Consider the following 20,928-nt stretch of genomic DNA (forward strand, 5'->3'; position numbering starts at 1 on the left):
TGACTTACTGGCATCAGTATAAAATGTAGGGGCTCCAGATATTGGAGTTCCCTTTATTATACGAGGGGGAATTAAATTAGTTCTTTTTATGAACTGAAGTTGCTTGCTTTTAGGGTATCTGTTGTTAAATCTCTCCCAAGAAATTACTGCATGCTTTTTGCTAGTGTTCATCTTGTTCCCATAAGGAGGCAATTTCTACGTTAGTAAAAGGTACCACAATTTCAGTAGGATCCATGCTGACTAATTGTTGAAGTCTCATTTTACCCTCTAGTATCAATTCAAAGACTTTCTCAATGTAGGTTTTCAGTTTCTTATTCTGTTTATGTGCTAAAAATACCCATTCTAAGATATAATCTTCCCTCTGCCTAAGAATTCCTGTAGGAGAATGAGTAGAAGGTAACATGACTAAGATGAAGACTAACTTTAGGTCAATACGATCTAGATGTGCATCCTGCAATTTCCTTTCTACCAAAGCTAACTCTTTCTCAGCCCCAGTTGATAGTTTCCTTGGTCTATTTAAATCTTTATCACCTTGTAAGGTTTGAAATAAATTGCTTAGCTCTTGAGTGGCCAAACCAATCATAGGCCTCATCCAGTTAATATCTCCAGTAGCTTCTGAAAATCATTAAGAGTCCTTAATTGGTTTCTTCTGATTTGCACCATTTGTGGCCTAACCTTTTGCAGACTTATTTGATATCCTAGATAATTACTAAAATCCCCTTTTAGGAGCAATTTGCAATCCAAAACAAGGCAAGTTTTTTTTTTTTTTTTTTTTTTTTTTTTTTTTTTTGGTCTTCAAAACAAGATTTATTTTTTTTTAACATGAAAATACATGGAAAATACATTGGTCTCTTATCTGTTACAAATAAGACTCAAATTATTAATCATAACAAGAAGTGTTTCTTGAGATATTTCCATCTACACAAAAGACTAACAGCTTATTATTTTTTTTAAAGATTTTAAACATTTTTTGCTTAAAATTATACATTTTTGTCAGTACAGTTTTTTCAGACATTAAAATAAATTTTACATAAAACCATGTGAATATGTTTTTTAGTCAGTACTTGATTTTTTTCAAGGGCTTGACAGTATGCATTGAAAACCTACTAGTTGCAATAAGCGTAAAGTACATGCAAAACAAAACGCAACATGGAAATAGTCAAAGTCTTCTTGTTTTGTGAATATATGTATAGTTTTTGTTTTCTTTATTTCTTGGACTTCATACAGTCTGTGAGTTGTTTCTGGGGGAGTGCAAGCCTCTGGGGTTAGCATCCCACTATCAGTGACTGCATATTATGTCTGTTCTTTTGTGACTGGGTTATCTCACTCAGGATGATCTTCTCTAGATGCAGCCATTTTCTTAAGAATTTGGTTAAGTCATTGTTTCTGGTGGCTGAGTAGTATTCCATTGTGTATATGTACCACAATTTTTGTATCCATTCGTCTTCTGAAGGACATCTGGGTTCTTTCCAGCTTCTGGCTATTATAAATAGAGCCGCTATGAACATTGTGGTGCATATATCTTTGTTGTGTATTAAAGTGTCTCTGGGGTATATGCCCAGAAGTGGAATAGCTGGGTCTTCAGGTAGTACTATATCCAATTTTCTGAGGTATCGCCAGACAGATTTCCAGAGTGGTTGTATTAGCTTGCAACCCCACCAACAGTGAAGAAGTGTTCCTATTTCTCCGCAGCCTCGCCAGCATCTGCTGTCATCTGAGTTTTGGATCTTGGCCAATCTGACTGGTGTGAGGTGGAATCTTAGGGTTGTTTTGATTTGCATTTCCCTGATGGCTAAGGATGTCGAGCACTTCCTCAGATGTTTCTCGGCCATTCGGTGTTCCTCAACTGAAAATGATTTGTTTAGCTCTGTACCCCATTTTTTAATAGGGTTATTTGATTCTCTGGTGTCTAGCTTTTTGAGTTCCTTGTACACCTTAGATATTAGGCCTCTATCTGATGTGGTGTTGGTAAAGATCTTTTCCCATTCTGTTGGTTGCCGTTTTGTTTTCTTGACGATGTCCTTAGCCTTACAGAAACTTTGCAATCTCATTAAGTCCCATTTGTTAATCTTTGACCTTAGAGCTTGAGCCATTGGTGTTTTGTTCAGGAAATTTTCTCCTGTGCCTATGTGTCCTAAGGTTTTCCCTACTTTCTCATCTAATAGTTCCAGTGTATCTGGTTTAATGTGGAGATCTTTAATCCACTTACACTTGAGCTTTGTACAAGGAGATAAGAACGGGTCTATTTTCATTCTTTTGCATGTTGAGTGCCAGTTGGACCAGCACCATTTGTTGAATAGGCTGTCCTTTTTCCATTGAATGTTTACTGCTCCTTTGTCAAAAATCAGGTGACCATATACATGAGGGCTCATTTCTGGATCTTCTATTCTATTCCATTGATCCACTTGCCTATTTCTGTACCAGTACCATGCAGTTTTCAGCACAATTGCCTTGTAATATAGCTTGAGGTCAGGGATAGTGATTCCCGCAGATGTTTTTTTGTTGTTGAGGATGGATTTCGCTATTCTAGGTCTTTTGTTATTCCATATGAAATTGCACATTGATCTTTCCAATTCCATGAAGAACTGGGTTGGAATTTTGATGGGGATTGCATTGAATCTGTAGATTGCTTTTGGTAGGATGGCCATTTTTAAGATGTTGATCTTGGCAATCCATGAGCATGGGAGATCTTTCCATTTTCTGAGATCCTCCTCAATTTCTTTCTTTAGAGGTTTGAAGTTCTTGTCATACAGGTCCTTTACTTCCTTAGTTAGAGTCACACCAAGGTATTTCATAGTTTTTGTAACTATTGTGAAGGGTACCTTTTCCCTAATTTCTTTCTCCACATGTTTGTCCTTTGAGTATAGGAAGGCTACTGATTTGTTTGAGTTAATTTTGTACCCGGCCACTTTGCTGAACTTGTTTATCAGCTGTAGGAGTTCTCTGGTGGAATTTTTGGGGTCACTCAAGTACACTATCATGTCATCGGCAAAGAGTGATGTTTTTATCTCTTCCTCTCCGATTTGTATCCCCTTGATCTCCTTTTGCTGTCTAATTGCTCCAGCCAGGACTTCCAGTACTATGTTGAATAGGTAGGGAGAGAGTGGGCAGCCTTGTCGAGTCCCTGATTTTAGTGGGATTGCTTCAAGTTTCTCGCCATTAAGTTTGATGTTGGCTGTTGGTTTGCTGTATATTGCTTTTATTATGTTTAAATATGGGCCTTGGATTCCTGTTCTTTCCAGGACTTTTAACATGAAGGGGTGTTGGATTTTGTCGAATGCTTTCTCAGCATCTAGTGAGATGACCATGTGATTTTGGTCTTTAAGTTTGTTTATATGGTGGATTACATTGATGGATTTCCTTATGTTAAACCATCCCTGCATCTCAGGGATGAAGCCTACTTGGTCATGATGAATGATGGTTTTGATATGTTCTTGGATTCGGTTTGCAAGGATTTTGTTGAGTATTTTTGCATCAATGTTCATAAGTGAGATTGGTCTGAAGTTCTCTTTCCTTGTAGGGTCTTTGTGTGGCTTAGGTACGAGGGTTATTGTAGCCTCAAAAAATGAGTTGGGTAATATTCCATCTGATTCTATCTTTTGGAATAGCTTGGCGAATATTGGTGTTATATCCCCAATAAATGTCTGATAAAATTCTGCACTGAACCCGTCTGGACCTGGGCTTTTTTTGGTTGGGAGGCTTTTGATGACTTCTTCTATTTCTTTAGGTGTTATAGGGTTATTTAGATGGTTTACTTGGTCCTGGTTCAACTTTGGGACCTTGTATCTGTCTAGGAATTCATCCATTTCCTCCAGATTTTCCAATTTTGTGGAGTATAAGTTTTTGTAGTAGGATCTGATGATTTCTTGAATTTCCTTAGTTTCAGTTGTTATGTCACCACTTTCCTTTCTGATTTTGTTAATTTGGATACTCTCTCTTTGCCCTTTAGTTAGTCTGGCTAGGGGTTTATCAATCTTGTTGATTTTCTCAAAGAACCAACTCTTTGTTTTGTTGATTTTTTCAATGGTTTTTTTTGTTTCTATTTGGTCTATTTCTGCCCTAATTTTGATTATTTCTTGCCGTCTACTCTTTTTGGGTATATCTGCTTCCTTTTGTTCTAGTGCTTTTAGCCGTGCTGTCAGGTTGCTGATGTGAGCTCTCTCCAGTTTCTTCTTGGAAGCACTTAGGGCAATGAGTTTTCCTCTCAATACTGCTTTCATTGCATCCCATAGGTTTGGGTATGTTGTGTTTTCGTTTTCGTTGAATTCTAGAAAATCCTTAATTTCTTTCTTTATTTCTTCTTTGACCCTGCTATCCTTTAACAGAGTGTTGTTTAGTTTCCATGTGTATGTGGGCATTTTGTTGTCTTTGTTTTTGTTAAAGACCAGCCGTAGACCATGGTGATCTGAGAGGATGCATGGGAGTATTTCAATCTTCTTATATCGATGAAGGCTCGTTCTGTGTCCAATTATGTGGTCAATTTTCGAGAAGGTGCCATGGGGTGGTGAGAAGAAGGTGTATTCTTTTACATTAGGATAGTATGTTCTGTATATATCTATTAATTCTAGTTGGTTCAAAGTCTCTGCTAGTCTTGCTGTGTCCTTGTTCAGTTTCTGTTTCCCTGATCTGTCCATTGGTGAGAGTGGGGTGTTAAAGTCTCCCACTATTATTGTGTGAGGTGAAATGTATTTTTTGAGCTTTAGTAGAGTTTCTTTTATGAATGTGGGTGATTTTTTATTTGGAGCATATATGTTAAGGATTGAGAGTTCCTTCTGACAGATTTCCCCGGTAATGAGTAAAAAGTGTCCTTCTTTATCTTTTTTGATAACTTTTGGTTGGAAATTTACTTTATTCGATATTAGAATAGCCACTCCAGCTTGCTTCTTGGAGCTGTTTGCTTGGAAGTTTTTTTCCCACCCTTTTACTCTGAGATAGTGTCTGTCTCTGTCTCTGAGATGAGTTTCCTGTATGCAGCAAAATGCTGGATTTTGTTTATGTATCCAGTCTGATAGTGTATGTCTCTTTATTGGGGAGTTGAGACCATTTATGTTAATAGATATCAAGGAATAATTGTTTCTGTTTCCTGCCATTTTTGCTTTTTTGGGTTGAGTTGTGTCTGTGTTTTTTTCTTTAGTTTTTTTGTTTAGGAGTTTTCTTGTTTTTACTAGGCTGTATTTTCCCTCCTTGTATTGGGTTTTCCACCTATAATTCGTTGTAGTGCTGGGTTTGTGGTCAGATATTGTGTGAATTTTGATTTGTCTTGAAATATCTTTGTCTCTCCATCGATGGTAATTGATAGTTTTGCTGGGTATAGCAGCTTGGGCTGGCACTTGTGCTCTCTTAAGGAGTGCATGATGTCTGTCCAGGCTCTTCTAGCTTTCATAGTCTCTGTTGAGAAATCGGGTGTGAGTCTGATTGGTCTGCCTTTATATGTTACCTGACCTTTTCCCTTTCTGCTTTTAGTATTCTTTCTTTACTTTGGGCACTTGATGTTTTTACTATTATGTGTCGGGAGGTATTTCTTTTCTGGTCCAACCTATTTGGAGTTCTGAAGGCTTCTTTTATGCTCGTGGTCATCTCATTCTTGAGGGTAGGGAAGTTTTCTTCTATGATTTTGTTGAAGATATTTACTGTGCCTCTTAGTTGATACTCTTCTCCCTCTTCTATTCCTATTATCCTTAGGTTCGGTCTTCTAATTGTGTCTTGTATTTCCTGGACATTTTGGGTTAGGAGCTTTTTGTTTTTTGCATCTTCTCTGGCTGTTTTGTCTATGTTTGCAATGTTGTCTTCTGCCCCCGAGATTCTCTCCTCGATCTCTTGTAATCTGTTGGAAATGCTTGCTTCTGTGACTCCTGATTTCTTTTTTTGGTGTTCTGACTCTAGGGTTATCTCTTTTAGCGCTTTCTTTATTGTGTCAATTTCTGTTTTAATTTCCCTCTTCCATTCCTTTATTTCTTTGGTTCTGTTTTCGTCTCGTTCTTTGAGTTCTTTGAGTGTTTTTCTTGTTTCTTCTTTAAAAGCTTCTGAATCTTTTTGCTTTTCCTCCCTTTCTTGTTTAAGTAACTCTATCAGCGTCTTGAGGCATGTTTTCAGGTCTGTGTCTTCTTTCTCTGGAGTGTTTGGAATTCCTATGTTTGCTACTATCGGAGAGCTGGGTTCTGGTGTTGCTAGATTGTCTTGGTTTCCTTGGGATATACTCTTTCTCTTTCCTCTTGCCATTTTGTTGTCAGTGATATGTTCTTGCCTTTCCCTTGTATCTGGTCTGTGTCCCTGGTACACTTTCCGTATGCACTCCTCAGAGATCTCTCTACTCCCCAGCAGCCCAGGTTCCGGGTGGCAGCTGGGACAGGCTCTGCTCTGCGTCCTGAAGTCGCCCCCGGATGGGAACAGACGTTCCTAAGATCTGTTCCAGGTCACAGTAGCTCAGCCTGTATGAGCCGCCTTTCCGGCTGGTGGTTGGGCCAGGCTCTGCTCTGCGTCCTGAAGTCGTCTCCGGGTGAAAACAGAAGTTCCTAAGATCTGTTCCCGGTCACTGTATCGGGGAGGACAAGGCAGGCCAGGGCAGGGGGTGCCCTTTCTGTGTGCACTCCGCAGAGATCCCTCTGCTCCCCTGCAGCCTAGGTCTCCCACTCACCAGTTGCTCAGCCTGTACAAGCCGTCTTTCCGGCTGGTGGTTGGGCCAGGCTCTCTCTTTTTTTTTTTTTTTTTACTTTGTTGGTGCCCAACGTGGGGCATGAAGCCACAACCCTAAGATTAAGAATCTCATGCTCTATGGGCTGAGCTAGCCCAGCACCAATTTGTTGCAGTATCCTCTTCAACCCAAATAAACTCATTCAATGAAAACACATTTTGGGCAGATTTACTACTACACTCTCCATTCTCCTCCTAGGAGATCCCTTATCACTTGCCATTAACCGTCCTCCTGTTCCTGTTCCTGTTCCTTTCTCTCCTTCTCCTCCTCTGACTCCTCATCTTCTGTTTCCTCTTCTTTTTCCTACCTCCTCTCCCTGTCCAATTATTACTGACCTAACATAAATCTACATTAAAAAAAAACAAACTAAAAATAAGGATGGGCTAATGCATCAGTTAAAGTTCGGCACATAACACTGACTATCTCAGTTTGGTAGGTGGTTGTTTCCAGTTCAGTTCATATGGAGAATACTCCTGCTCTTTTTTGTTCTGGGCTGTCATCAGAGTACAGTAACATGTTGCTGGTTAGCTGACAGCCAGAGTCCACAACCACAAGTGTGCAGTAGCTTTTTTTTTTTTAAATAAGTGGACCCACTGTGCTTATCCCGTTTGGTAGCATGAACATGTGGGTGTTCATGGTGGTGATGAAAGAGTCGTGAGCAGTGTGAATGGGCAACCTGATACAGAACACTTTTCAAGCCTCTGCTTGTGTCTTGCTTCCTAATTTTTTTTTAGCCAGAGTGAAGGCATGTGGTTACAGTGAAAAACAATATTCATCAGCCAAAGAAAGAGAGTGGGGCAGCAAGGACTTGTAGCCGTCTTAAGGACCCAAGAGTCTTCTTACTGTACACCAGGCCTGAGGCTGGACCATTTGCATACTACCCACCGACACTTCAGGACAACTTCCTGACAAATGTGTGTAGTCTGGTTTCAAAAAAGGAGAAAGTTAATGAACAGGAAAGCAAAGAGACGTGTACAGATTAAAGCCAAAGTGGTTGCCTTGTAGGCTCTGTCTTTTGTTACTTAGATAATCAGATGCCTAGTTCCTGAGGAGGAAGGTGTGCGCTTTAACAAGAAATCAGTTTAAAAGATGTAAGAGCAATGAACTGTGCATTCCCAATTTCACATAGAACTAGGATACATATTTTTCTGGTCTAGAAAAAGACTGTGCAAACTTTACAAGAAGTGTGTTTTTGTTTGCTAGATCACCTATACCAGCCAGGTCTCCCTGCATCTTGGACATGACTGAGCTTCTTCAGTGGGCCAGACATCACTGGCATCGGCTGGTGCATGGGAGAACCCAGGATGAAGACGAGAGGCCATACAACTATTCCTCACTGCTTGCCTGTGGGAACAAGTCCTCCCAGACCCCCAGACCTGCAGGAAAGCACCGCGTCGTTATTCCTCACCTTCACTGCTTCAAAGATGAGTATGAAAGGTTTTCTGGAACCTACATGAATAACCGGATACGGACGACCAAGTACACACTTCTGAACTTTGTGCCAAGAAACTTATTTGAACAGTTTCACAGGTACTGTGGCCCTTTTAGAGAGTTTAAAGTCTCAGAATGGTCTTTGTTCTTCTATTCCATACTCCCGTCAAATCCCCATTTTCTTATATATAAGCTTATGGCATATAATCATCCAAGCCAAGTTAGATTCAAGTCCAGGCTGGAGTGAGGGTGCCTTGGGGTCACACAGTTCTGTACAGTAGGAAGGATGTCTTCTGTTTGTGAAAGATGCTGTTATCCATATCATGCTCTTACAGGAACCGCATCTGTGGCTCAGTCAATGCCACACCCATAGTAAGCAGTAGAGCAGATGCCATAACCCTGGGCCTTGTCCCTCGTGCTTCGGTGTCCTCTCTATGTTGCATTTTGATTGCAGATTTTTCTTATTTGATAATAAGAGAAAGAACAGGACTCTTAAGCAAATGTAATAAGACGATATTATGCAAAGCAATGGTGTAATTCAGTTTAGTAGGCATTTCCTAGAGCTTGCTTGAGATCTCGGACAGTGAAGAAAACACAGGTATAACTTCCTACTCTCCTCTCGGGTCCTGTAGGTTATCTGTAGAATATGTGTATAAACAATGGAAAGGCACAGTGGGATGACAGTTATTATAAAGTGGTATCCCGTCAGATCCCTACAAGAGGAATCATACATACTATGAGATGTAACAATAGAAGGGGATACAATGTTCATATTAATTATGGAGGGCAGGATATCCGTTATCCAGGAATGGGCCAGAGTATTTTATGTGGAGGAAGGAGGGGTAGTGAGAACACAAAGAAGACTCACATGAAGCCTGAGAGGTTTCCTCTCTGTGATACCTAGAGTCTGTGTTGCCGAATGATAGGAATAATGTTGGAATGATGGCTGTGACCCACCAGAGGAGTGTTGGCCTCAGGGCAGAGAATTGAGACGCAGTACAGCAAGCATGGTTCTAATGAGAAGAATAACATGCTTGAAGGTGAGGACTTAGAGACCAACTGGAGACAAAGAGAGCCTTTTGGAAGCCGCTCTGTGTATCCTGGTGGGTTGTCATGGAGACCCATGCTTACAACAGCATGGGATGAAAGGAAAGACAGACAAGTACATGTGCTGTAGACCAGCTTGGGGAGGTAAGTGGAAGAGAAGAACATTAGGGGATTATGGTGAGTGTGAGGATTACAAAGCTCTTCAGGAAAAGGGAGGTGAGGACCAAAAAGCAGCTGGGACGTGCAGTTCCTTGTTTTGGAAAAGTGAGTCCAGAGAGTCTCACGTGCACTTCATACTCATGTACACTTCCGGAATAGTGGCTCTGTGTAAAGTGCCCCTGCGGGTTTGTGAGATTAGAAACCTTGAGGGCTAAAACTGTTTATGTCTGTAAACTCCAACTCGTGCACTGTTCTCTGGAGCTGTGGACCTGGAGGTGATCCACATAGAAGTATTTGGAGCCACCGATCTAACAAAAATAATTAAGGAAAAACATTTTCAGAATAAAATGAATTGGCCATGACAGAGGAGGCATTTGGGTAGATTTTTCTTTTAAGGAGTTTCAACTGTTGAAGGCAAAAGGAAAACTGATAACTGTGCATGGCTGAGCTCTGTTCTTTGTGTGATTTTTCTTTTAATTTGAAAATATAACATAGCGAAGTTTGGGAGAGTGGAAGTTTCCTGAGCACTGTGATTCTCAGTCGTGCGGATAGAAGCAGTCTCAAGGGGAAAAAAATCCCAGGTATTCCTACTCATTTTGAGCCTTGTTTAAAGAGAAATGGTACGTCCTTTCCACCATGTATTCTATAACTGAAGACTGGCCCATTCAAATGTTCACTAGTACATAGTTATTGAAATAAATCTTATATTTATTCAAATAAAATTAAAGCTAAATGCCTTGGACAGATATCAATACTTCATATTTTCTAGATCTTGTTAATTCGCAGTTCTGTGACCTATAGCCAGCTAATACTGAATTTTCTAAAAGCACAAAAAACAATGTCTTGCCTCTTTGATTCTAGCTCTTGTGTGTTTCATGAACACCTCCTTTGTGTGTGCTCGGCTTGCAGGGCTGCCAATTTATATTTCCTGTTCCTCGTGGTCTTAAACTGGGTGCCTTTGGTAGAAGCCTTCCAAAAGGAAATTACCATGCTGCCTCTGGTGGTGGTCCTCACGATTATTGCAATTAAAGATGGCTTGGAAGACTACCGGAAATACAAAATCGACAAGCAGATCAACAACTTAATAACCAAAGTTTACAGTAGGTAAGTGGGTGGGGTGTCCCCAAGGTGCGTACCATATTATTCATGAGCATGTTTCTCTTCCTACAGTTAGGTATGATCAGGGCCTTTTTTGTACTGATGGGGTGTTGTTATGGTTTCTGTTTTGTTTTTACCTCTCCTGGTACCAGATTGAATGTAGGACTTCACAATCTTTGACATATTAATCAAGTGGTCTACCACTAAACTACACCCACAGTTGTTTATTTATGGATTTTAATTAACATTTCTTAAGATCCTCCAGTGAATTTAACTGAAGTCATGGAGCGGTACCAAAAGCCACTGTCAATCAAGGACTTGAGATAAACAGAAGCAAAACCTTCTGATACACTCATGGAGAGATCGAAATGGTTTGACCTGGGTTGAGAGCTGGGCACAGAGGCACCCAAGATAATCTCAGCAAGATAGAGTCAAAAGAAGGAAAAGCAACTTGGATAGATAGAAAAAATTGTATGCTATATGATAAGTAGAGCTATTTGTGGAGAAAAGGGTTGGGAAAACAATAGAATTCTAGAATTCTTTCTGTGCACAAAACCCAAGGCATCCTATTGCAACAATGGCTGAGGCATCTACAGGAGAGGGTGTATGTGGGAGCCTGTCTGCCCTGTTGCATACCTTCATTCAGAGTATGTAAAGAGAAAGTCCTGATACCTTACTCAGGTAAGGTGAGTTTTGAACCGGGTTGTCCTGGGTGCTTCGTGTTAGATATAAATTAATACTTAGTAATCAGCATGGGTCACAGCAACTTTTCATCACTCTTAGGAGAATTTTAGAGAAAAAAGTTTAAGAGAAACCTGTTTGACGATGTGTCATTCAAGCTAAAGCCTGCGGGATTGTGAATACTGTTCATAATTAGACTTAAGTAGCTTTCAGGGCACGATCTCATTTAGAGATCTATTGAGAAACAAAGAAAATAATTTATTCCTCATCATTGTAAGATGATGTGAGATTAACTTGAATAGTGAAAAATAGTCATAATTTTTCTGCTATTTATGAGGGAAACCAAACACACACACACACACACACACACACACACACACACACACACACACACAATTCTGAAACCAAATACTAAGATATTTTTAGAGTTAAAGTTTCTGATTTGCAGTTGAAAATCACAGATCATGTCTGCACCAGTTCCCCAAGTCATACAATAACCCTTGAGTACTTAGGAAATGCCAGGGATAGAGTGGTGGCATGCCAGACTTCTATGACCTTCGGACCCTATCTGAAAGAAATCAGATATCACAATAATCATATAGTGACAAAATCCAGACTGAGACACTTAGACCCAAGTAATACTAAAACAAGCAACAGGGCAGGGCAGTGTATATGTGTATCTGTGTGTAATATGTAAGTGTATATGCACTTGACATGCAGATTATTACATATGTAAAGACTTGTTCCCTCTTACGACTAGTTTACAAGCAACAATATTTCTTTGATTTCTGTATTTTTCTCAACCGTTATCATCTAGATTTTTTTCCCCTCACTTACTATCTCTGTAGCCTCAGGAAGATAACATAAGATAGCTAATGTCCAACTTATTTCATCATGAATATAATGATAAAAAAGCAAGCACCATGCTGAGTGTATTTTAAGAACTAAGCACAGGTTAGCCACTAGCATTACAATGGCAGGTTAATGACAGTTAGTAAGAGGGTTTCTTGGCACATGGGCAAGTCATTGAATTAGCATATGAGACTTTGTAATAATACTATTCTGTTGCCTAGGTGCTAACTGCCCAGTAGGAGACTCAGTAGAACTTCTCTCCTGGGTACTTTTAGATAATTTTCATATGCATTTGTTGATGAAATACACTATTCTAGTCTATTAATATCCATTTTATTACCTTGTGACTGCATTTTATAAGAGACTGGGCAACTTTATATTATTTTACCAATATTTTGGGCAATTTATTTTTGCTCAGAGCTATGGAAGAAATAGTGTTTATGTTTTCTCCCCCAAATTGTCCTTGGAACAATAAAGATAAAATGAAATGAAACTAGACCATGAAACCTTACCATTTTGATTTACATATGCTAATTTAAATGCCTGTGGAATATTAAAGGGTTTAAGGAAGAAAAATATTTCTCAGAAAATTTAGGAGGAAAGTATGAGACTATTAAATGGAGCTAATGTTTGGAAGAAGAGGGTTGACATTTCTATGCAGAAAATTTGTTTCATATTTATAATATCTGGCTTGTCACAAAATAGATATTTCTATGGGTAAATGTCATATAAAAATAACAAACAGTTCTATAGAAATTGAACATTTAAGCCCTGTTATACCCCAATTAAGTTATAATGGACTAATACAGAAACCTGACTTTCTTTAGATTGATTGCCCCTAAGATAGGAGTTATTCATAAAGTTTTCGTGACACCAGAGGCATCATAAGACACAGTTATTAAACAAACTTGGGTATTTTCTATGTGATTGACATGATCAGTCTTCACTTTTGGTCAGTCTTCACTTTTGGTGAGGTTTGTGTCATTATAATAAAATGCCTGATAGAGTCTTCTTTAAAACATGGAGGGTTCTTTTGACTTACAGTTGGAAAGTGTCTTTCCATGGCCTGTTCTCCTCATTGCTTCTGATGATGCACCTTGTCACATGAAATTCACATGACAGAGAAAAATGTTCACCTTACAACAACCAGAAAGCCAAGAAAGGAGACAAAGGGCTAGAGTTCCAACAACCCCTCAGAGGCACCTTCCAAATGACATATCTTCTTCCCAGGAGGACCCAGCTCTTAAGTGTTAAATCACCTTCCAATAGAATCATGAACTGGGGACAGTCCATCAGTCCCTGGGCTTTAGGAAAACCATTGACCTACACAATGAGAGAGTCTCAGACAGATGGTGGGTGGATACAAAGATGCCCTCCGTAGTCATGGACATTTTCTGGCCTCAAAATACCTCTGTGTTGGTGACGTTCGTTACTCCGTGTTTTCCTCTCCAACAGATTTCATGTGCTCAACCTTTCTAGAAGGCCATCAGACCCCCTGATGAGCAAATGCCATAGGTGCTTGTTAAACAGGGTCCCTTTGTAGGTGTGGACTGGCGTCATTGCCTCCTGGGAATTTTCCTCTCCTTTGGTTCGTATGACATCACTTCCCTTTGCCTGTCCTTTCACTTCCTGTCTCCTTAAAGTTTCTTCCGCCTGAGAACTCTTGCATCTTCTGTTGCCTGTTGCCTTTTATGCACCAAGGGCTTCCACACCCTTGTCTTCACTCAGTATCTGGATAAGAATTCTATCCTTGCTAAGCACCTCAGCTACCCAATTCACATCGAATAAAAGTTCTTAGGACGAACTCGCTCTTTTTCTTCAGCTGTAGCTAGTTGCTTTCAAAATCTGGGACACAAGGAAAGGCATCATCTTTCACTCCATCATGCAAATTAGAAGCCTCCTGTGTCACCTTTCAAGTGGCTTCCATGTGTGGGTTTTCCTTAATTATCCAGTATAGTGTATGTCACAGGGCTCTCTGAGATCAGAGAAAGTGTCTTGTGTACTTTCTGGTCCTTGTTTCCTCATCAAAGAATCACATGCAAGAACTATTTTACATATGGATATATTCATGTAATGTCAAATATAATTTTGTCTTAGACTTGTGCTCAAACAGAATAAGGGCTCAAAAAAAATTCCCACAATGGGAGAGAAAAAGCTGACTCTAAGTGTCAGTTTTATGTTTAATTAATTAATTAATTTGTGAAATTTTGCTTTAACCAATTCTGCAGTGTCTCCTTTAGGATTTAATGCACGAAATATTAATAAATAACAGACGAATATTTTAAGAAATCATCATTTCCTCTTACTACTTTTTAAAAAGATTTATTTATTTTATGATTATAAGTAACTGTCTTCAGACACACCAGAAGAGGGCATCAGATCTCATTACAGATGGTTGTGAGCCACCATGTGGTTGCTGGGAATTGAACTCAGGACCTCTGGAAGCGCAGTCTCTGCTCTTAACTGCTGACCCATCTCTCCAGGTCTACTCTTTTTGTTGTTGTTGTTGTTTTTGTTTTTAATATTTCTTTTCCATTCGATTTTAGGAAAGAAAAAAAGTACATTGACTGCTGCTGGAAAAACGTCACCGTCGGGGACTTCATCCGCCTATCCTGCAACGAGATCATTCCTGCAGACATGGTCTTACTCTTTTCCACAGACCCAGATGGAATCTGCCACATTGAGACTTCTGGTCTTGATGGAGAGAGCAATTTAAAGCAGAGGCAGGTGGTTCGTGGCTATGCAGAGCAGGTGAGCAATGCTCCTTCCTTAGGAACGGTCTGGGCTCATCTTTTTACTGGATAAAGAGATTTTTTTTTTAAATCAAATTTTTACCACTTATTAGATAGAACTGCAGAAGACTTCATCTGTTTTCAGCTCTTAGTGAGCGTGTGCGATGTTTTAGAGATAATGGGATGAACAGGACGTGAGAGTTTATACTCCCTGGCCCTGCTATCAGATTGTTGGGTGGAACATTAGAGGAGCCCAGCTGAGCTCATTGGCAATCGAACATAATCGTGGCATAATTTCATTCTCTTACTCTTAGGGTCTTAGATTTTGTGTTTTCACCATTGTTCCTAAAGTGTCTAATTACATGTATTCCAAAGCTCCCCCACAATAAATGAATGAATGAATGAATGAATGAATGAATGAATGAAAAGAAAGGAAGGAAGGAAGGAAGGAAGGAAGGAAGGAAGGAAGGAAGGAAGCTTCCACGGTTTCTCATGCTGCAGCCCTCTGGCTGTTCATCTTGTGGTGAGGGAAACATCTGAGTATGTAAATCTTCGCTCTACCACTGATTGCTTGGTGTCTTTTATGCACCAAGTGATGATCTTGTGAAGTTTATTGGGGCCCATGATGGCTGAGTTTCCTCATATTGACCCGGAAGTGGTGTCTCTTTCTTGGCACTGTTGTTTGACTCGGGTGAAACACCATGCTCGGAGCTAAACATCACTTTCCCTCTGTCTGAAAACACTTGAGACAAAACTTTTTAAATTTAATTGTCGTTTTTTAAAAAACTTGAACACCTGAAATACCAGCACGTTGGACTCTCTTCATCTTACAGGCATAAATAAAACTGTATTATTCTCCCGGTCCCTTCACATTTCTTCTCGTAACTGAGCTTCATTTTCTATCTATGGCTCTTCATGCAGATTGCCCCGTGGTCCAGTTCCGAGCTCGATATCTTTGTCACTTTCATAAGCAGCCCTACTCCTGGGATTTTGACAGCATCTGGAATAACAGTTCTATCCCGGCACTGAGCGCATGTCAGGCTGCTGTCAGTTGACTGACACACTTTGGTTCAGTTCCACACCACCAGCACAGTCACCCCTCGTTATTCGCAGCTTGAATTGAGAACTTGAGCCAACTATTCGGTCCTCTGTGTATCCGCAGTTGTCCCTAAGCCGATTGGAGCACCAGCCTCAGTGGATTGTGAAAAAGAAATGATTAAATAGAGTTAAAGTACATAGTGCAGACCCTAGCATGTCAAAGAATTCAATAGGGATTAGTGACAGATCAAATCATATTATCACATAATTCATGCTTTCCGTGTTTGCCGCAGTGTTATAAAAACATTACTCAAATAGCTGTAACCAAACTTTCTCTGTTTCTCTTCACACTTCCCAGAGAAGATACTCTGTAACTCAGGCCAGCCTGAACTTCACTACAAGATCACCCCAGCTGGCCCTAAACTCAGAGCAAACTTACTAAGTCAGGCTGGAATTATGTGCATGAGCCACCCTTGTCTGAGCTGGTGACTTATTCTTAATGAAGCCTCATCCTGCAGATAATGTTTTTTGTTTTAACATGCTTTGGTGGTTTGCCTGCATGTGTGTCTATGTGAGAGTATTGGATCTCCTGGAGAGAGAGTTACAGACAGCTGTGAGCTGCCCTGTAGGTGCTGGGAATTGAACTTTGGACCTTTGGAAGAACAGCCAGTGCTCCTAACTACTGAGCCACCTCACCAGCCCCAGGCGATGTTTTTAAAGGCATTTTGCCTACCATCACCACTGGTTTCATATCAGAATTATAAAAGTATCTGTGTGCACCATGAGAGAAATTTTAGAGATGGTGATGTCCTGCCTATTTGGGAACTTTGGATGAGATTGAATGCATATATACACCAAGATCTTTCCACATGCTCTGACTCTAGGTTATAGGCAACCACATCAAAATATTTCCGTGGCTCATGATACTAATGTTTGCTCCACTAGTAGAAGCTCTGTGCAGAACCCTGTGTGCATTTCAACTGAAACTTGCATCACGTGGTTCATTGGGAAAAAAAAGACAAAACAAAACACTCCTGTTTCTATGGAAATCACACCAGCACTGTAGGGTCCTTCTGAGCCCTGCTACAGATCCCTCTTCATCCTAAGAGAGGAAGAGCTTATATATGCATAATACATACACATATGAATTCATAAAACAGTACTGAACTAAGTACACTTTCTTTGAGTCACGTGTGTGTTTGTGTGTGAGTGTGTGTGTGGCCTTAATTACTGTATGTGTTAAGAATTGGTCAAAATGATTCAATGTTTAAATACCAAGATTTAATCTTAAGGTTTTTTTTGTGATTTCTTTTTTTAAAATATTTTTAGGACTCTGAAGTTGATCCTGAGAAGTTTTCCAGCAGAATAGAGTGTGAAAGTCCAAACAATGACCTCAGCAGATTCCGAGGCTTCCTGTGAGTGACTTGGAACTTAGTTTTGTGGGTCTGAAAGAAAGTGTACGTAGTTCAGTAATGTTTTTGTGAATCCACACCCAATGTAAGTCAGTAGAGGCTACAAGTTTGGCTCTCTTTAATTTGGTATACCTTAGTAATTTAATAAATGCACATCTGCATGTATTATAAAGCAATGTAAACAATAAAACCCTCTAAAAGTATTCCTAGAATAGCTTCCTACAGGATAAGAGTATCTTACAGGACTGTGTAGTCTAGACCAGCCTGAGTACTGTGGAGCCCAGGCTTGCCTTTAGTTTGTTCTCCTGCCTCACCTTGAGATGACAGGTATGATCATCATGCTCCACGCTAAGGTCAGAGGATGCTAAAGTTTGGAAGGAGGCATTTGCACAGGCATAACAGGATGGTCTGTTTCTGTGGGGATCAGAGTAGCAGGAATGCAGGCCTGGTTGGAAAGAGTCAATCACTGACTTGTCTTAGGGCGTGGGAAGCCGTAGAGATGTTCAGTCTCAGCACGTAGAACACCATCCCCAGCCTTTCCGAATGACACCTGTAATGCGGGGTCTTTCCCAATCCCAAATGTGGCTTCTGATACTTAGATATTTTATGACTCTCAGCCAACTTATACTCATTAACTTTAACAAGGAAAAAATACTTAGGAAGAGAAAATTTTCCACCTCATTTTCCATTTTTAAAGGCTAAAATTGTCCTAATTACCTGGTCATGTAAAGCATACCAAGAGATTCAAGGAAAAACTAATGTTTCTTGTGAACTAAGGACAAAAATGTGGCTTCTAGGGAGGGAAGCTGACCCTAGCCGAATAACTTCAGAAATGATGATTTTATGTTTTAACTCCCCGGTCTGAGGATTCTGCAGGAAATGTCATGTCAGTGAGAACTGGCTGCTGATCACCTACATATGCCTCTTGTAAATATGAGTTCTTTGTCTTCACTTTCTTATCTGTAAAAGCAGCAATGTAAACCTGTCACTTGGGAGGCTGTGACTAGAGGATTGCCACAGGTTCGAAGCCAACCTAAGTCTGACAGTGAGTGTGGCCAGCGTGGGCTAAAGAGTAAGCTCAGACTCTCAGCCAAACCTCCAAAGTAAAACCAAGTAACATCTCTTTGCACCGAAGTTTAGGACCCGGCTAGAATAAAGTCTGTAAAACGGAGTAAGATGGCCAACCTCTTTCCTTTTTCTTTCCCCTCTTTGAAATTTTAATAGATTTTTTTTGTTTATTTCTTGAAATTTTTATACAGATAGAAATGAATGAATGGGAACATTCATTCTTATGATTGTAAAATTATTCATCATAAGAATAAAATGTTGAGGAGTGACAGTAGCTGCTTTTAATTGTTCTCTTGGCATGGGGAAAAGGCAATTCAGGATCGATTCCCATTTGTTTCCTTTTTCTTCTCAATATCAAACAACTGTGGGTTTTTATTTTCTTTTCTTTGCAGATCCCGGGAGTCAGGGGGGTACATTTATTGACAGATATCTCTTGAGTAAGAAACAACAGCTGCTCATAGATGAATGGTTATTGCTTAGAAAGCCATGAAAATTTAATGATAAAATTAAGATGACATTTTCACACTGTGGGAAAGGTCATTTTTGGTTGTTTTTGAAACGATTCTGCTCTGCACTCTTATCATATATAGTTTAATCAAGTGATTACTCCGATAATTTTGAAATGGGTTATGACGACAGTTTCCAGGTGCGAGGACCCTTCAGGGTCTCCACCAGATGTGCCACCTCACAGTGGAGCTAATTCTGAGCTCCTCTCCCACTTCCTCTCCCGCCCCGAGGCACATAGCTTCCCTGTGAATTCATCCCTGCATACTCAGAGCAAATAAAGGCAGTGAAAAAGGCATAGAGCCATTATCACATTGGAGAAGAAGCAAAAACCATTCCTAAATTTCATCTAATACCAGGAATTTCTTCACATTTTCCTACACGATTGAAAAAAAAGATATTTTAGGATAATTGTCTTAATCAAAACAGGACAAAAGTAAGTTTAACATTACATTTAGCCAGTCAATTTCTAATTTCCCTATCCCAAGAAATAGGGCCATTGCCCCCATTCCAGCTAGAGCGGATTGCTTTTTCTTTGTGCTGAGCCTGGTCCTCTCCTTTCCTTCTCCTATAGTGTTCATACTTTGAGCAAGCCGGGCCACTTTTGTTGGAAGCGCTTACCACATTCGGCTTTGGTCCTTCTAGGGAGGTTTACCTTGTTTCTCTGGCTCTTTTACTTTGTCAGCTGCCCCTATGCAGAATCTGTTGAACGAATCAGATTCTGTCTCTAAAAATAGCAAGATGCACACATACACACATACATACAAACAAAATAATGCGTGTGATTCTGCGGGTGTCAGAGAGAGCCCCCAAAGCCACAGACTTTGGGTTGTTTTTCTCTGATAAAGAATCAGGGGCCCTCATCTCCTTTCCAGTAAGTCAGGAGGCCTGTGATGTCCCCTGTTCTGTCCTCAGATGGGTGGTGTTGTCCCTCACCTCTGATGATGCATTTCCTACCAGTCTTTTATTGAATGTCCTGAGTGGCCGCCAATTGTTGGTTCCCGGCACAAGTTTTAATTTCAGCGCCATCTGAAGTACTACTTTTCTAAGTCAAGACTGTCTCCCTCATCAACTGAGTTCTCTGAGTACAGTGTGCTCTAGCAAAGCAGGAACTTTATTTAGAGTATGTTTGAGTTCTTGAAGTAATGGAATGAGACAAACAGTAACTTCTACAAGTAATGGGAATTTGCAACTTTGTAGCAGCTTTTCTAGCACTAGGCAGAGCTGGTGATTATAACAGCAGAAGCCAATAGACCAGAGACTTGAAGCCTTCCCTATGAGTTGTCAAATTTACCACACAGGGTATAGAATGTTCCAGGCTCTTACTTTACTGCCCTCACTTTTGCCATTTAAAAATAAATCTTTGTGCTGCCTTTCTTACAGGGAACATTCCAACAAAGAACGTGTGGGCCTCAGCAAAGAGAATTTATTTCTCCGCGGGTGCACCATCAGAAACACAGAGGCTGTTGTGGGCATTGTGGTCTATGCAGGTTTGTTCTATTCCTCCCTTTCCTGTGACCTCCTCCTTGGTGCCTCCTATGTGTTTACATCCTTCCTTTCCTCGAAATGGAATCTACAGAAGGTAAACTGTGTCTTGGTGAACTTAACCTCCCAGATCCTGGTTCTCCAAAACGAACCCCATGAGCAGATCAAGCTGACCAAAACCGTTATGTAGCCATGTTTGGTTGGATGGTCAGTAACAGGGATGCTTGCTACCTGCGTGTGCATTGTGCATTTTCAGACATACTGTGCTTTCTTTCTATGCAGGTCATGAAACCAAAGCAATGCTAAACAATAGTGGTCCACGGTATAAGCGCAGTAAGTTAGAGAGAAGAGCGAATACAGATGTCCTCTGGTGTGTCCTGCTTCTGATTGGCATGTGTTTAACTGGCGCACTGGGTGGGTAAAGTTCAGTTACCTAATATCTTGTCAGTGTTGTTTTATACTGCTTTCCCCCCCAAAATGATGTCCATGTTTGGTTTTTCATAAGAGTTTTGTTTGTTAATTTTTCCTGAATGTTTTCTTCTCTTATCCTTCAGCCTGACGAACACTGGTGTTGAGTGTATCTACTTATGCTGTATTAAAGAGACCTGAAGGGGGGAGAGGGGGGAGGGGGAGACAGACAGACAGACAGACAGACAGACACTTAGGGAGATTTAGAGATGGGGTGGTGGGTAATATCAAGGACAGGAGACTGAGTAGCCCTGTGGCGTTG

At 40.3% G+C, this 20,928-nt stretch overlaps 1 protein-coding gene across 1 annotated transcript in view; it reads left to right on the forward strand.

The window, feature by feature from the left end:
- ATP10D (ATPase phospholipid transporting 10D (putative)) overlaps positions 1–20,928 on the forward strand; it is a 103,563-nt gene that overhangs the window by 34,244 nt on the left and 48,391 nt on the right. The window contains exons 3-8 of the mRNA XM_080908395.1: positions 7,895–8,221; positions 10,238–10,432; positions 14,506–14,710; positions 17,059–17,144; positions 20,097–20,203; positions 20,481–20,612. Coding sequence (XP_080764521.1) covers positions 7,932–8,221; positions 10,238–10,432; positions 14,506–14,710; positions 17,059–17,144; positions 20,097–20,203; positions 20,481–20,612 — 1,015 coding nt within the window. The 5' untranslated portion in view covers positions 7,895–7,931. The remainder of the gene's footprint in view (positions 1–7,894; positions 8,222–10,237; positions 10,433–14,505; positions 14,711–17,058; positions 17,145–20,096; positions 20,204–20,480; positions 20,613–20,928) is intronic.

This window comes from Micromys minutus (genome assembly GCF_963924665.1).
Source record: "Micromys minutus genome assembly, chromosome: 1".
In the NCBI taxonomy this organism is placed as follows: Eukaryota; Metazoa; Chordata; class Mammalia; order Rodentia; family Muridae; genus Micromys; species Micromys minutus.